The following is an 18,039-nucleotide window of genomic DNA, read 5'->3' as shown; positions in this document are numbered from 1 at the left end:
CTGGGTTTAATCCAGAACAAGGGCTCCCCACAAGGAAAAAATTAACAAATCAGGGGAAAAAATAAAAAAAAAAGCAGTCATGTTGAAGTGCCTTTCCTGCAGCAGTGGATACCCAGGCTGTGTCAGCAGCCAGGATCACACAGTTTATACACATGGGAGTGGTACATGCTCAGCGTCCTTAGGGAGAGGCTCTAATGGCATTTGCTCAAAGCCTTTTATTAACCATCCCCTGACAACTCTGTGTGGCTTTGGCCAGTGCCGGTCTCCTGCTTGCTGTAAAGAGGAAAGACTTGAGAAGCAGCACCCTTGGGAACAAGCCTCTGCAATGCTCAGTTTGAGAGTTTAAATTTAATGCACAAGACAAAAAAACAGTGGCTGTTAGAAGCTTTAAATGACCTCTCTACCAAGCAATACCACTGCTTTATGCACTGGAGTCAGATTATTCTCCTTCTACTTAATATCACTCTTACTAAGCTGCCCGGTGGGGTAGCATGGCTGAAGTCCTAGAAGAAGTTTGCTTCAGAAGACTAAGAACTTATTTTTATTACACTTGAGCTGGTTCCTCACTGTAGGAGCAACTCCCACACTGATCCTAGACAGGTGTTTTGGTTGGGTGTGGGTTTTTTTTTGTTTGTTTGGTTTTTCTTTTGCTTGTATCTACAATGATTCCTTTGAAGTGTAGGGCTGCACTGGATGAATACAGCCTGATTTCACCTCTGTCCCCATTGTGGGTGAATTAATTGATCACTCACCCACAAGAGGCCAATTCCAGCAAGTGTCTAAAGCATTTTATCAGTCTGCCTTGCCACAAGTCCCATTCTCAAGTCAAGGGAGGGAATGCAATTCCCCTGCCTTAAGGGGATCTTACCACAATTAGCATACAAGAAGAAATCTGATTCCAGCTAAAACACACAAGAAAGTAAACAAAAGGTAAATGTTTAATGACAGTTGAGATTTCTGCACCTCTGTACTCCTGAGTCTTCTGAAGGACGTAGAAAGAAGGACCAGCAGAGCAGTTTAGGGCACGGTAGTTTCAAAGTAAAACTATGATTGCAATATTTTAATAAGTACAGCTCCTAGATATGGTACACCAAATTACACTGGAAGTCTTCAATTTACAAAATGTTACTTTAAGTCACTGTTTTTAATCTCTTCATGCAGCTGTAATCTGTTTATTATGTTAAATCCAGGCCAAATCTCACTAGTTGACAACTGTTACATCATACCACTACAAATACCTGAATATAAAACATAACCTATTGACACAGGATAAAAGGCTGTGGCTACATTATTATGCATGATACACTCCTAACTTCTTCAATTAAAAAACTCCATGCTCCAATGTATTATCAGTTTGGTGACATTTTTTTTGTTGGGTTTTGTTTGCTGGTTGGTGGTTTGTTTTTTTTTTCTTTTTCTCTTAAACCAATAGCTTGCATCTCTTCATGGAACAACACACAGCCGACATTTTCAGATTCCACCTCATGAAAAACTCAAATCTGCCTTGAATAAGACATGAAGGGGAAAAAATGTTTATGCAATTTGTTTCCTATCTAAAAGAAAGCAAGCATAGTCCTCAAAAACTGAACTGAATCAATTCTGGTTATCTTGTGCCTCAATTTTATGAGTATTTCTTTCTTTACCTATGCAGAAATAACAAGGTATAGAAACAGCTTTTTCTTTTTAGCTTTCAAATGCCCTCCATTTCCAGAGTCACTAAATGAGCTGTTTAAACCAAAGGAAATAGGTTGCAGGTGCAGAGTGTCATCAAAAGTTCATTTATCACTACACTTCAAACTCCAAGTGCTTAGCTAAAGGCCCCCATCATATCAGAGCTTCTGCTTTACAGCTACTGCAACATAATCACAGTCTCTACTTTTCAGTTTTCTGAACATGGAACCTGAAATTTTTCAAAGGTTGACTGGTGAGAGAGGTAGAAACATGCTTGAAAAACTATGAGCACTACAGAAGTGACCATAAAGATTCAAGGCTCTGTTATTTCTCTTTAATATAACCTTAAGTGAGAAACCCAAGTCATACATCTTCTTTTCAGGGGTATTCCAATGTATTTGGAAATACTTATTTCCACTTAAATATTTGACAGGAGAAATAGGCAAAGCTAACAAGATGAACATCTAAGACTATTTACAATCTCATAATTTATTCCTGAATGAATCAGCTGTAATGCTATGAAATATTTTGAAGTTTCTTGGCTGCCAGTTTTATATATGTTGAGGCAATTTTTTTAAAGTTATTATAATTCTTACTAGAGTCGAAGTTAAATCAATACATCTATTAAAATTTATTATCAATTTTCCATGAAAGACTAATACCAGTGTGGAAGCTGCAACCACTCCAGCTGATTTAGCAGTTTGCTCTCACACAAAGAGCCTAGAGCAGCAGCTGCAGCATTCCCTCCTATCCTGATCTCCCAAGTGTTTCAAGCCTGTGTTAGACAAAACCCCATCTGGGAGTGAGAGCACTACCCAGGTATCCAGCAGAGAGCAAGGCTCACTCTCCTCTGACCAAGTTCAGCTTTACCCAGGAGGGCACAGCAGCCCCAGCAGTTTCTGAAACTGCAATACCCAAATACATTTAATCCGTTTGAGTTTCCATGCACTTCAGTGGCATTATTCTGTAAGTTTTAAAGTGTACCATGTTATTTTTGAACTAGCAATTATCTTATTTCCTGTACTCCAGTCTCCAGCAGACCAGGGAAAATTTGCTCTTTTTCCTGTGGTCATAACTGCGACCTGTGATCACCTTTTACTTGATCCTATCAGAAGTAAAAAGGCTCCAACAGAGAAAGCCTGGAGCCTTCTGCTTTCATTAATGGGCTGAGTAATACTAAACAGGGCCCATAAGTGGGGAAAGCTACATGACAGGTAGCCCTAATACCAGAAGAAATAATAATTGTGAATAACCTGTTCTGAAAACTAGCAAACAACGTGAGATACTTAACTTCACCTGCCACTCTCAACACTAAGCAGCTGCTCCAACAGATCAAGACACTCCTCAGGAAAGGGTTTTAATAAAATTGAAAATTAAGTAACAGCTTGTAACAGGAACACTTTTTTTTCTGGTGATGCTATACTAAATACCCCAAATTTGATGAATACAATGTAAGTTCACCCTGTTCATGTCTCTACAAGGTAAAGCAGCGCAGTAGTCTCTGCTCAAGAAAATATCTATGACCAGAGAAACAGTTCAGCATTAGGGTTTCACAACAAGAGACTTTGGAGTATGAGTTACTTGAGATTAAAATATAAAACAAGACACTTTCTGTCACTGCAGTCACTGTGACAAGCAGTGGGATTTTGTCACACTTCAAAGTAAGACAGTGACCCTGATAAAGAAACGCCAATTTACTTTTTTAGGTTAAAGCCATAAGCACAAACAAGTAAAACAAGGAGGTAATTTACTAATACCAAGCACAATATGCTTAAAAAAAAAATAAATCTAACTTTGCTACTATGAAAAGTCTACAGTTAAGATCAAACCCAGCATTTGTTTCTTAAGAGAGTGTTTTACGTGCACATCTGATGTACAAGGGTAATTCTGGGAGGATTAAGTGCAAGGGAAAACTGCGGTGACCTACAGGGAAGAAACATCTTCTGACTCTTGGTGTACAAAGATGCCTGACAACCTAAGTCTGAGCCTTTTTGAAGTACCAATCTCCCCAGGTAATTTGATCTGAATGTAACTAAACCCTTCAGATGACAGGATCTGGGAAATCACAAACCTGTAGTTAGCAAAGTGCTAACCGCACCACCTAGTAGTAATATACACACTGCATGAAAGAATAGCTGGCACTGATGGGGAGAGACAGTAAAGATTCAAGAGACTGAGTTTACAGGATGAGGAACTGAACAAGCATCCCTGACACTTGCTTGTCAAATCACACCACCTTCAGAAAAAACAGACCTGTGACAAACCTAGAAATGACATAAATCTGCATTAATACTTGGGTCTTCAAACACTTCATTAATGCTTAGAAGAAAGCCCTTCTGAACATTTTCCTGAACTGAAAACTAAGTGGAAAACTTACTTGTCTGGCCTCTGGAGCTACTATGATAAAAATTACCATTATACTTGTTTGTAGCCCATGTACTACAATAATTTTTAAATGCTTTTTTTAGTACTAGGGAAAAACAGTTAAAGTCAGGGCATGCTTAACTCTGGTTACCTATGGAGCTAATTGCCAAAGACTAATTCCAGAGCTCTGCTGAGATTAAATGTTAATACACACAAAAAGACAATACAAAAATTCATCTTAGGGGGAAAAAAAAAAAATCACACACTAACAAATTCCCTTTGGAATTCAAGTTCTCTTACTCTGGATTAGAATCTGAGCATGAGGCTCCTGTGCTAGGGTGAATGGATGGGGTATTTACAAAAAGGGAGAAAAAACACAAAAACTTAAATTAAAACCAAACTATTTCTGCACTTAATAAATGAGGCTCACATCTGTTTTGAACACTATTTCATGTTATTGTGAAATACCGCTACAGGGGACTTATTTCACAAAACAATGCTGCACAGCTTCATTCCCTACAAAGGAAACCATTTAAAAATACACCCTAACTTCAGTACACAAAGACTTAGCAAAGCTCCTGATCCCTCAGAAGCGTGGCCATGGTGTCAGCATCGTTTCTCATTCTCAGCAAGCACATTGAGCAGAGATGGGCACAGCCCAAGCACAGATTAGCTCCTGGGAGATGCAGTGCCCCTGCTGTCAGCACCCGTGTACCCAGCCTGCTGAAGTGCACACAGAGCACATTTAGCCAGCTTAGACAAGGCTGGCAGCTTGGAAGAAAAATGTACCAGATTCCTGAAAGAGGCAAATATTGCCCAGGATGAGTGTTGCAGGAGAAGCCCACTCACGAACACAGGGAAGGAGAATTTTAACTCAGGCTATGGTTCAAATGGAAATTCATGTTTTGCTGTGCACAGACAAGCTCATGTTTTGACAGTGATGTGGAATAAAACCATAAACTAATGATTATGCATCAGTGGACAGAAGTCACAACAACAGGGCAGGACAGGAAGGAAGGACAAAATGTGTTAGACAGAAAGCAGTGCTTCCAGAACAACAGCTCTACACCTTCACTTGTGAAACAAGAAAATGATGCACTTGCCAATTCAACTGCTTCTGCCTTTTGCCCAGGATTCAATTTAAGAATTAAATTACTGGGATAGCCATTTTATTGCCAGCTGCAGTCTCCATCTACTGCAAGACCAGCTACAGTCTGGGGCAAATAAAACTACACCATGCTGGGCTCTCCCAAACCTCATGCTGACAATTAAAGCTGCCAAGCACAGAGCATCAAGGGCCAAGCTGTACTTTTTATATCTATACGATTACAACAGCCTAAAACCCAGAAAGCAGCTTCCTTTAGACACAGGTGATGCTGAATAAGCCCACTTGATGATAAAAGAAAAACATTGTTTATGACAGCTACCAAAATCCAGAGAGCAGCATATTTTAAATTAGAAGACTCTATCTACTCATAAAAACAGGTATTTCAAGGACAGCCTGCTCCTGCTCCCTAATGAAGTGCAGGTGACATACACAGCTATGATAACATGACTCAGACGAGATGACGGCTCCTCTGACAGTCTTCCAGGTTTTGGAGTAGGAAGGAGGCAGCAGGATAGGAGATTGTAAAAGTAAAAATGCAAATGTTCACGTCCAAAGGTATCCTGGACAGCTGGGGAGCTGTCCCATCTGATGGAGCAAGACAAAGTAACCCAAACACCTACACACTTCTAGGATGACAACTTGTGAGTATCAGAGTTAACAGCACTGACATCCAGACTCTGATTTGTGCCAGTGCTTACTTACTGCAAATATGGATGGAGAAGACACCTACAGAGGGTGCACTGCAGAAGTTAATCAAGGTCACTGTTGTTATGAGTTCATCTCACTCATCCTACACTGCATTTCTGTCCACATGAACCTACTGCCTCTGGGTGTCTGGCCATTTACACTGAGTATGGGAACACAAGCTTGCACCCTCATTTTTCTACTGCTGAAGACTTTTGCTCTGTAAAAAACTGTGGCACCGTAAACCACACTGCAAGAATCTCATCTTCAGCCAAAACCCATGCTAAAACCTAAGTGTTGAGGGGAAACACCAGCAAGGAAAGCTAACTCTGATCCACACATCAAAGGGTTTGCTGTGCACAAGCAGCATTACCACAGATACAGCACATTTTAACAGCCTCAATGACATTCCCGGTCCTCAAAAGAAAAGCAGGCAGCCTTTTATTCCCCATCTGGTGGTCATTAACTCTAGAGAACAAACCTCAGAGTACGTCACTATCTCTTCTTCATCCCTCCATTTTGTACATGCTGCTTGTGTTGCAATGAATCATCCCCTTCACATGGATCTCCAAAGAGCTCCAGCTTCCCGTTTCCCAAAAGGCTGGATTAAACTGGAGAGTGCTCGTCTAACTTGTAAGGTGCCTTCCTAAGGCAAGTTTAAACCAGTACCTGCCCATCCCAGCTATTTTATCTTTCCAAAAAGTGATCTTACTCACACACTCACCAGCATTCACAAACTGGGAGAAGACATAATTTGCTCTTCCTGTTGCTCCAAGCCCAGTTAGGAGACACTTGTAGCAAGGTGGCCGGTATGGTGCAAGAGACTGATGTACCTGATACCAGAACCCTGCAGACAAACCAGGGAGACACTGTCTCCCTACTGCAAATCCAATGATTTCATTAATTGCAGAACCTTCCACACAACATTCTAATTTGTATTGTATCATAAGTATTTGTAAAATAACAGTACCACAGAAAAAAATGCCCATCTTAGCTCCTTAGATGAGATTTGCATATAAAAATACGCTAAAACTGTGGAAGCTCCTTTCTTCTTCTCCTTTGTGCTGCCCTTTGATAAGCACCTCGGTCTTAAGATGGAGAAGGAATTAAAAGTCAGAAGCAAATGTCCAAGACAGAACTGAATCTCAATTCTAGCCAGACAGCTTTACATCTATTTCTCTGCTGGAAAAAATCACTCCCACTATGTTCTGGTTTCTCCAGCTCTGAGAAGAGCATAGTACTCCCTCTTTCCCCACGCTGTTGCCTATTTAAACAATGTGGCCTTAGGACAAGATAACAAGGTACAGCACAAAGGACCTTAAACCCAGACATAGCATTCAGGAGTAAGAAAATAAAAATGTCTCTCCACAGTGCTTCCTTCAGCTTCAAGAGTCTCTCTTCACATTCAACCCTTCACCCTCATGTCCTGAGCAGAGCACCAGGCACTCCAGACAAGCTGACAGCTGGCAAGGCAGCACTGCACCAAACCAGAAGCTGGAATAAGAATTTCCAATTTATCAGCTACCAATCTCCCTAAGGACAGCACAGACTCCATCCACTTGCATCTGCTGCAGAGCAGATGAAGGAAGACAGCCTTCCCACCTGGCTATCAGGTCTCCAAAGAGACTGTATGGAACAGGGTGTCTGTCTCCTGCCACTACCTGTACTTTGCTCCTCCTAAAACTCTGTTTACTGACCACAAAAACACCAAGCTGTGCTTAAACCCAAACTCCAGAAATCTCTGCCTTTTAGTTAGATCATCACGTTTCTCAGTTCTACCTCCAGCTACTGAAAAATCTGCAACAGACACTATAGTTCAAAGGGGGAAAAAACACTGAAGTGTCTTCTCTCCTCAAAGGTCTTTATAAGGCACCTCTGCAAAACAAGAAAGTGCAACCTCAGAGGAAGAGGAGCAGCTGTTTTGACAAGTCTGGCCCTTGTTCAAATACCAGGACAAGCCTTGAGTAGTAAAATATTGCCATCAATAAAAAGTTCAACTTAAGTACATTGCCCTGGCCCTAAAGTACAGGTCATCTATTCCATGTTACATACACAGGAAAAGCTGCTGCAATGTTGTTCAATTGTAAATGTGTACAGAAGTGACAAATGAAAGAAAAAAATGTTCTGGATAACACTCTACAAGTTCATGATCTCGTGTGTCAGAAGCTGTGTTAGGCAACAGAGCAGAGTATGTGACAAATGCCAGGAAAAAAAAAATTAAAAAGCTATCTGCACTTGGGGATTGCTCCATCCCTAGGAATTATTTTCTTGACTTTTTAACTATGAAGCCACGTCTCTGGCCAATGCCTAAAAAAAAATTGTACTTACAATTATTTCCTTTAGATGCTGCCACATATCTAGCTGCACCAAACTGACAAGACATTTGGATGGAAACAAGACAACTTCCAATTTCCTGCTGCATACGCTGAGTAGTAGAGTGAGCTCAACACTTCAGAAACTCCAAAGCATTTGGTAAAACTTATTTCAGGGCAGCCAAACAGTGGGATTTAGACAGAAAAGCTGTATGCAGTTTACACATGTTCAACACCAGGTCTCTCATTTCTTTTCTTCCTATAATTTATTCTTAAATACAGCAAAATACTCAACTACTGAGGTCCTGGATGCTTGCTGCAAAAATTAGTAACACTATGCAAATCAATGACTGGGATTACAAAATAAGCAATAAGGAATAAAAGCCACCAGAGTCTTATTTTTAGAAAATCATTGAAAAATAGCATTATGGAAGAAAAATGGACATCTTGAAGAACCAGAACTATGCGTTCATTGAGAATGTAAGAGTATTTCTCCCCCAAATAAAGCTGCACTATATGCTGAATGCTGTGTGTGTGAAAGAGACTGTCAGCTGTACACTGCAGCTGATGAAACCGAGCAGGCACTTAGCTAGTTGTCCAAACAACTAGAACATCAGTGTGTTATCAACATTACTCTCATACTAAATCCACAGCACTGTACCAGCTACTACAAAGAAACTTAACTCTATCCTGCCCAAAACCAAGAGGCAAGCACATGCCTATCATGTATTTAATGGACACAGCCACAGATGAGTTACACAGACTGATCAAAATGTTTCAGTGAAGCCACAAGTACACTCCAAGCTTTCCTGAGGCAGAAATCAATCTCTCTCCAGTGATGGAAAGATACAGGCAGCTGCAGAATTACTCTGCTGCAAAGCTGAATTCCATGAATGCCCATCTCTCTGTAACATGTCTACGCTAGGCAGAATTATGAAGGAAAATCTCCATCTTTTGGTGGGCACCATGAGGCTCAGTATTCTGCAATACTGATAGAGTAGGAAGCCATTGTCTTGCTAACACTCCCTAAAAAGCTCCTTCTCTGACGAAGGTATAAGATAAAAATACATACAGGGACACCCACACAGCTCACAACTGCACAAAGCATATGGCAAGCTTGTGAACATGAACAAATACACTCACGTCAAAAATATCGATAAGGAATCCAAAAACATCTACTGATCGGAAGCTCTGTGGGAAGCAACTTTTGTCTCTTTGAGACTGACAGGAGCCTCCAGTTAAAACCATTTCCCAACAGTTTGATGCTGTCCCTCTTTACCCTGCCAGCATCTCAATTTCAGAAGTCAACACCTTCAGACTTAGAAAGGGATTTAAGTACTCCAGGTGGAGATGCAGGGTGTTTTTCTTGAGGAGACACTGTCTGCTGAGGCTGAGTGATAAGCACCTACACTAACTTTCCTGCTGTGCCTCCAGTGAGCCTGCACTGCCCCCATCCCATCAAGATAAGCATTTCAGACATTTTCCAGCCCCCGCCTCCAAAGCCTCCCAAGACAGGAGTAAGGCATGCTCACTGCTGCCTGTCCTTGGGACTCCTTCATACTGGGAATGGGCAGATCCCAAACCCAGAGCAGCTGTCAGTGCAAGTCATTCTTCCAAACTGAACTACTGCTGCAACCACCTTCAAGAGAAGCTGTTGAGATTCAAGCAACAGCCAGGAAACAACGGGAACTTCCCCAGGGTGAAGCAGCAGTAGAATGTTTTATTCTCGCAGAGAAACAGGCCTCGAGATGATGGAAGACATCACCAGAACTCTGTGACAACACTAGAAAGATAGTAAAGCAATTCTTACTTGAACCACTGTCCCTCTCCTACTCACCTTCCCTCATTACAGAACTCCATCTCTATCATTAGTATTAATAGAGAACTAATTGCCAAGGTCTCCCACGTCTCCAAAAACATCAAGTCTAATCTCCACCAGTTGTGTTGGAGGATCTCCCACACTGTTTGTTGCAAGGACTGGCACAAAACTGTATTTCCTGCCACCATTCCTGCTGACACAGAGAGGGATTTAAAAAAAAAAATCCTAATATTATCTTAAAGAAGTTTGAGAATCTTTGATGCTAAGTACATGTTACAAAAGAACAAATTTCAGGAAGACTGACTACCGCTCCATATTCTCCACTTTCATTCTCAACTCTGGAGCTCTCACTTGTTCATCAGCTGAGCAGCTACAGAAGTCATATTTAGAAACCAAATTTCCACTTGAAAACATGCAGGTATGCTCATATTTCTGAAGCCAAAACCAATTTTTTAATCCTCCTTATACCATGCAGGTCACAAGAATTCAAAATTAACTTCACCCTTTCTTTTCACATCACCATCCAAATGTCCTAACTCTTGCTGTGACATTGCAATATATTACTGCAGTTGACCAAGATCATTAGTTTAAAAATCAAGCATTCAAGGTGAAAATATTTCCAACTATAAACCTCATTAAATCCACTGGAACTATTTAGCATTTATGTCAGCCAGGACATTTTGAACAAACGCTGTGCTAAAAATACTGTAGTCTCATACACACCGGGAAACCACTACTACAACGTGTTCAGCTGAGCTAGGAAATAGCAGGAGCCTGCAGCAGAAAAGGCTCTCTCTGCTCTGCCTGGAACAGCACTGCCATGCTGTAGTAATTCCAGTGTTCAACCAGTGATGGACAGTGGAAGGCACCAGAGCGCACACAGAGGAACTCCCTGGAGCAGGCAGCTGCTGGCAGAGTAAGGACAGCACTAACTGGGAAAACTGTTTAAAAGGAATAATCCTACTGCAGCTATGAACTGGGTTTTAAATTCATTTTCTACTGCTTTTTTCAGAAGAGCAGAACAGCGGCAAACTCACTGCTGAAACCACAGCAAGCCCATACCCTTCTCCCATTCCCTTACCAGGAGGAACCATTCTGAAATCTAAAGATGATCCAGATTTAAACGCTGACAGTGCTGAACAGCTCAGAACAGAGAGTCCTGCAGGGAGAAGGTACAGGCAGATGTGTCATATGCTCTGTCAGAAGGGACAGTCCCAGAGCAGCAAGCTGATAAACACTGATTCTACATCAAATATCTTCTCTCAGATTTGGAAAGCTAAGACACAGACCTTCAAAAACCCAGGTAGAAGCAGAATACATAACACTAAATAGATTTTGCCCCCATGTTTCAGAGCGTGAGGTCTTCTAAAAAAATGGGGAGCGGTAGCTATAAAGCTGGAAGCCACAAAACCAATTAAATTTAATGAGCCAATAAATATTTGTGAATGACTACATGTCCTACAAGGATATGAGAAACTGTATCAGCACAATCAGCTCAAGCGGACTTGAAAGAGAAACTATCCCATCTTGAAAAGCCACAGGAAAAATCTGCACTGATTTCCTAGGTTAAACTGTATTTCTCTTAAATAGTCACTGTGACATTAAAGTAGACCAGTAACAAAAAAGCAGATACACTGATTTTAGCAGAACTACAGCAATTTACATCACCAGGAAGAATCTGACCTGGAGCCTCCCTCTAACAGGGCAGTAGCTTGTGCTATTTCAGCAGGTATTACTTTAACAGGAATCCAGTGAAATCATTAACAGAGGAATTTGAGTCAATGAGATGTTAAGTACTTGCTATAATTACATATTATTGCAGTTTCTGCTGACAGTGCAACTCAGAAGGCTGCAATTCAATGAACTATCTAACGAATATCTGAAGTCACAGTTGTAAATGAAATTAAATCTGATTTGTGCTTGATCACATTTATGAGCTGTGTGTCTAACTTACATGAAGCCATGTAAAAAAAGCACACTTTTACACAGGTCCCCTGGTTCAAAATTTTTCATGTTTCACAAAGTAAACAAAGAAGCCCTGATAACACATTATTAACAGAGAGTGCTTAACACTGGAGTAAAAGGAAAAACATCTTAAGAAAACCTGCTAGAGGAAGAAACACACGGGCCATTAACCCCCGAAACACATCTTCCAGCACATTTAAGTAATTCTGCTGAGTTTTAACAAAAACACAAGTTGGCTGCAGCTCCCTCAAACGCACTCAACTCCCCACTCCCACCAGACACCCATTAAGTTTTAACCTAAATGCTGAATGTGTCAGAACAATTAACACAACAGACCTCAAGGTCTTTAGCAAAGCCCTTCTGAGGCTTCTGCTGGGGAAAATAAACGCAATCAACTTATGCAGCACATGATAGTGAAGAGCAGCTTACCAACAATATGTTTATTTACATTTCTGGGAAGTGTCATGAATGACAAATTTACTTCAGAGTACTCTCACCTATCACAATCTGAAGATTCCCATAGTGAAGCTACACTGTCATATCCTAACAAGCCCTGCGAGAGATTGCTGTGAACATATTGAAAATCAATGCAAAAACAAAATTAAGAAATTTTGCAGAGATTGGCATCTTATGTAAAATATTTCTGAAATAATTAAAAAAAAACCCCTAAGTGGTTGCAGACTTAAAACTACCCAAGTATTGTTCTGAGGCTGTGGGCAGCACTTCCCACAATGCAGGCTCACCACCAGCACTGCAGTCTGGAGAGAAGGCAGGGAGCCATGCAAGGAAGAAACAAGCTAAATTCTTTTAGATTCTCATCTCTATGTATCACAGAAAAGGCAAAGGAAATTTTCAGGAGAGATATCAATCTGCACCTAAATACCATTAACTACCTTTTGTACTTTGGATCCCTTGCCAAACGTTTGACATTTAAAGCATTCATAAGACATGTTCCCAGGGAACTCAAAAGACAGTTTCTCCCTGACATGTCACACACACACACAGTACAGGCAGCACCTTCACGCTTCCTAAACCCGTGCAGTTTGTTTAGCACAGTGGCTCTAACAGCAGTGCTAAGGTACACACAGCCCTATGCCAGAAGTGGCCCTGCTCTCCTTCAAAAAACTCTCACCCATCCAGAAGGCGCCTGCAAAGGCAGCAGCAAGGAAGCACAAATCTGCTCTCCAACAGACTGTTTCACAACCACTGAGAAATCCTAAAGATCTCTGCTATGTTGCTCTACAGTTTGTTAGCATTTAAATCACCCACACCTCTTATTGCACAGCTCTGTCATACATGAAACATGAATTTAATGCAAAACACAAAACGTGCTGAAATTCCTTAACTTGTACGGCATTTGGTTCAGCACTCCTGTTATTTAATTTGAATTTCCCTCCTGCTCATTCCTTCATGTTGCCAGCCTGATAAATACACAGATGCCCCATGAGTGCTTGGGCCAACATAAAAAAATCTGCCAGCTCCTGATAAGGTGCTGCAGCAGTAAAGGCTTCGTTTTTTTTTTCCCCTCAAAAATACTCACTGTTAAAGTAAGCCCCTCCTTCAACCATTTGAATTCCAGAAGCCACCTCTGTGATGCTGGACAAATTCACACTTGACTCCTGTTAATGCACTGTAATGGTTACTCCAGTGATACTTGACCTCAAACTGCATCTTAACATTACTGGCCAAATCAACTGGAAGCAAAAAGCACTGCTTGGGGTGATGTCTTCAGTCTCCACATTGAGCTGTTCTGGATTTCACACAAGTTCTGATCAGAGGCTGCTGAGCAGCCAAGGCACTAATAGCAGTTAGTTGAATTTAGTAGTTTTGGAATGCAATTTGATTATTTTGCAAACAAAAGTGATTTTTATCTACTGCACTCTGCAAACACAATGGGGGAGCTGAAAGTAAAGATAAATTGCTTTTAGTCTCAACGTTTTCCTCAGTAGTAAGAGGTTGTTACAAGCTCTTAATGGCAAAACCCAATAGAATCGAAATCTGTGGAGGTGGGGACATTTTCAGCATCCAAGCTGTAGCTGGAAACAACAGTTCTGGACTCCATTTCCCTTCTGAATGCTGAAGACTGCAAGGATGTTACTTGCAGAAAAGGCTGGCTGTTTCAGCACAATACTGCTCTCAGCGTGGTCTGCAAACAGACACTGCTAGGACTGAACACAGAAAATTCTTTGCAATGCGTACAGATACTAAAAATACAACTAAGGTGAAAAAAATACCCACTATGGCCAAACAGGAGGGAGAACCTGGATACCAAAATGGAATGCAATTACTCAAGTTGGAATTTGCCCAGGACACTCTTGCTTAGAGTGATCTGGCTATTTAATGACGAGAAATAGCCAGGAACACATATTTGCTGCTGGCACCCCGTCTCACAGCCATCACTACCCTGCTATCAATGAAACGGGTGTGTAACCAGATCCAGGCTCCCAGCTACAACCGCGCTGTGCCATGGTGACCTGCAATGAGCAGATCCACCCAACCTATTGCAGCTGCAACAACTCGTGTGACCACAACCCGAGGTAGTGTGTCCACTGACCCAGATAGGAACATTAATAACAACAGGAAGCTTCAAAGTGCTTCAGCTGCCCTATTACTGATACATTAGCTAAAAGTCACCCAAAACATTCTCTATTAACAAAAATGTTTACTGCTGCTACACTCAACATTTACAATGAGTCAGTATCAGCCCCCAGAAAAACTTCCCTTCCCCCAAAAGTGAAATACAGGAGGCCTCAAAGGAGAGTTTGGCTCTACTGTTTAGTGCTGTCTGACAATAAGCAAAGTCCAAACCAATTCCAAACATCTGGGGGGGAAAAAAAGCCGTCTCTTGGGATTCCTACCACCCACTCCTAATATTTGCCACTAAATAGGATCAAAACAAGAAAATAAGAGCAAGAACCTCAGTGCTCAGCCTGAGGAGAACCGCTGCTCTCTCATCTCTGTGCGACAATTCCCGACGCAAGAGTGCAAAGAGCTCCTGTGCAGAGGAAACAAGGCTCAGAGCAAGCAGAGGTTTTCAGGGAGATCTGGGGTGGTCCCAAGGTCAGAGAGTGCAGTGTCTATTCAGCATTATTCCCTTAGCAAGACTAACAGGGTTACACGTACCTTCCAGTGCTGAAAAGGGTTTTGGGGTTTAGGGGTCTCTGATCAATGACAATGATGTTACATGACTGCCACAAATAATTACAATAGGACTTAAAGGGTGATAATGCCTACACTGGTATGGATTTGTTGGGTGTGCTTGATTTACCAGGAATTCAGTTTTTCTGTCAAGGTGTCTTACTCTGAATTTCTGTATTGAATTCCTTAAACACATGGTAGAAATAAAAACCACAGGAGTTTTAAGAGCTGTATGACTAAAACTCTTAGAAGAATAAAACAGCACATGGTCACAATAGAAGAGAAAAATCTGTCCGAAAGGTTCATTGGAAGATGGAGTCGAAAGGTCAAATATACATCACTTCCTCTATGTATAACAGTACTAAATAATTAAAGCTTACCAGTGAGTATTTTTCCCTAAATTAAGATGATCCTTAGACGAAGCAAGTGTTTTCCAGCATAAGAAGACTACAAACATTCCTACATAAGCTTGTATTTAAATTGCTTCAAGAGTTACACCCGTACTTCTTGGGAGATCCACTGCACCCTTTTTCCCTGATAAGAATTATTCATAGAGCCCCGCTATAAATTCAGAATGGAAATGAAGAATTCAAAACCTGCATATTTGATACTGTCTGCTCCTGCTGCACACACACAATCACATTCCAATGAAGTGACAGAAAGAAAGGTACTCGCAAGCGTAGATCTGTAAATATTTACATGCACTAGAGTCTACAAAGCAACCAGGCACGTGGACATCATCCAAAAAAGCATTCTAAAAATTAGTGTAACTATAAGTCAAGCAGATATTTTCAACCATCTTTTTTGTCCTCTACCACCTCAGCAGTCAGGGGACAGCTCAGAGATCCTCACACGTCCCAAAAAGTGACAGTAACACAAACACACACAAAGGTTGGTTGTATGTCCTCAACTCCCCTTCCTCCTACTTAAGCCCTTCAATTTGACACCTATCAAAATGGGCAGGCTTGCAATTAGCTTGCTTCCTATAAAAATGAATAAATTATCAGAAAAAGTTAGCAGTCATCAGGCTGATGACTTAGAAAAGATATTGTATGCCTGTATATATAATGGAATATATATATACACACATACAGACAGGTAAGCATATTCATATATAAATATATACATATACAAAATTTATATATATATAAGTGTATATATATATTTATGTAATTACAGGACGCCTGCAAATGTTTCTGAACCAAATTAAGTTAGCTTGCAAAGTCCCTGAAGTGATGCTATCTACCTTTCTGGAATTGTCTACACTATGGTCTGCTGGGGTTTTTTAAAGTAGGTTTTTTATTTGAATTTAAAAAACCTCCTCTAACAAGGTAAAGTCACATCATTTAAATAGCAAGGAAGAAAATAAGACTGATCTTAAAATGGATGATGCAGCTTCTTTTAAAGAGCAACATGTTGCAATCACCTTTCATTTTAGGGGAAGGGAGAGATTCCCTCAAAGGAACAGAGACGGGGAGCAGTGGGGGGAGGGAACCTGCGATTAAAAAAAAAAAAAAAAAAAAAAAAGCGACTTGAGATTTTAATTTTTTTTTTTTTTTTAAGTTAAAACTTTGCTTTCCCCTCGGTTATGAAGGGCTGGTGCCGGGGATGGCGGCCCGGTGCCTCTGCAGAGGCGGCTCGGCGGCAGCTCGGGGAGGAGGAGAAGGAGAGAAAAGCCACAGAGAGAGAGAGAAAAAGAAAATGGCGCAGAGACTAAGTCCCGACCGTCGACAAGGCGACTTTCCAGGGAGGAATCGGGGCCCAAAGGCGACCCCGGCAGAGCCGCTGCGCTCGGATCGGGGGCCTGCGGTGCCCCCACTCGGGGCGGCGGGGGTCGGGAGGGCCCGATCCCGCCGGGAAAGGGGGGCTTTTGGCAGCTCGATGGGAACAATGGGGCCGGTGAGCGCGGAGCCGGGACTTAGTCTCTGGGACGCCATGTCTGTGCGAGGGGCGCGCCGGGGCCGCACTCACCGTTCGCTCGGAAATCCGCCTCGATCTGCGGGGAGAGCACACAGGGACACACCGTCAGCACGCCCGGGTCCGCGGCGCTCCGGGGGACCCCCACCCCCGCCCTCACCCTCATTTTTAGGGGAATTAAATACCAAATGAGAAAAGCCCAGCGCGATGCGGAAGGTGATGGGGGAACGGGTGAAGCGCCCCCCGGCCCCGACACAGCTCATGGGGGGATCCCTCCCGAGCCCCCCCAAGGGGAGCGAGCCGGGGGAGCGCGGCAGCCGCCCCCTCCCCTTCTCCGGCCAGCCAGGGGGTCACACGCGGGGCCCCGCTCCCACAGCCCCCCATCCCACCGCGGGGGGACAGCTGGGCTGACAGGGCTCTGCCCGGACGAACGGGGGCGGCCGCAGGGCACGGTCCCCCCGCTGGGGCTACAGGGGGTGGCGAGGCGGCCAGCTCAGGGCCGGCACGGGCGGATGAGAGCACCGCGGCGGGGGTCCCCCGGGAGCGCGCCCCGAGGGCGGGCACGGGGCACTCACCTGGGAATCGTTGTGCAGCTGGTCCCCGCTCATGCCGGAGGCGCGGGCGGCCGGGCGGAGCGGGAGGAGCGGCGGGCAGAGGAGCGCCGGGCGGAGCGGGACGCGGGGAGCGCAGCGCGGTTGTGTAACAGACTAAGTCCCGGTTTCGACGTTCTGCGCAGGCGCGGCGCCTTTTAAAGCGGCGGGGAGAGGCCTGACGGGCCGGGGGTGGGAAGCGACCGCGCGCCTATTTGCATCCGAGCCACGCCCCCCGGAGCCGGCATGATTTGCATGTGAGCCACGCCCCGCCGGCATGACCGCTCCGACCCGCCGCCCCCCCCGCCGCGCGCTACGCCGGCTCGCTGCTTTACATATCCGGTCCCGCCTCTTCCTCTCCCTCCTCCAATAGACGCGCCAAAACTCTGCCCTCATTTACATGCGAGGCCACGCCCTCTCCTCGCTGCTGCCGGGCCCGGTGCATTGTGTAAGAACCGTGCTGCTCCGTGA

General features: G+C 43.2%; 1 protein-coding gene across 1 annotated transcript in view; it reads right to left on the bottom strand.

Annotated features, from left to right (window-relative positions):
- The window catches only part of TOP1 (DNA topoisomerase I), a 66,241-nt gene extending 48,544 nt beyond the window's left edge, over window positions 1-17,697 (bottom strand). The window contains exons 1-3 of the mRNA XM_015647597.3: window positions 17,554-17,697; window positions 17,033-17,057; window positions 11,040-11,117 (exon numbers count right to left, since the gene is read on the bottom strand). Of these exons, the coding sequence (XP_015503083.1) occupies window positions 11,040-11,117; window positions 17,033-17,057; window positions 17,554-17,586 (136 nt within the window). The 5' untranslated portion in view covers window positions 17,587-17,697. The remainder of the gene's footprint in view (window positions 1-11,039; window positions 11,118-17,032; window positions 17,058-17,553) is intronic.
- Window positions 17,698-18,039: the final 342 nt, after the last annotated feature.

The sequence above is a fragment of the Parus major genome, chromosome 20, assembly GCF_001522545.3.
Source record: "Parus major isolate Abel chromosome 20, Parus_major1.1, whole genome shotgun sequence".
Taxonomy (NCBI): domain Eukaryota; kingdom Metazoa; phylum Chordata; class Aves; order Passeriformes; family Paridae; genus Parus; species Parus major.
This window is presented reverse-complemented; position numbering and strand designations above follow the sequence as displayed.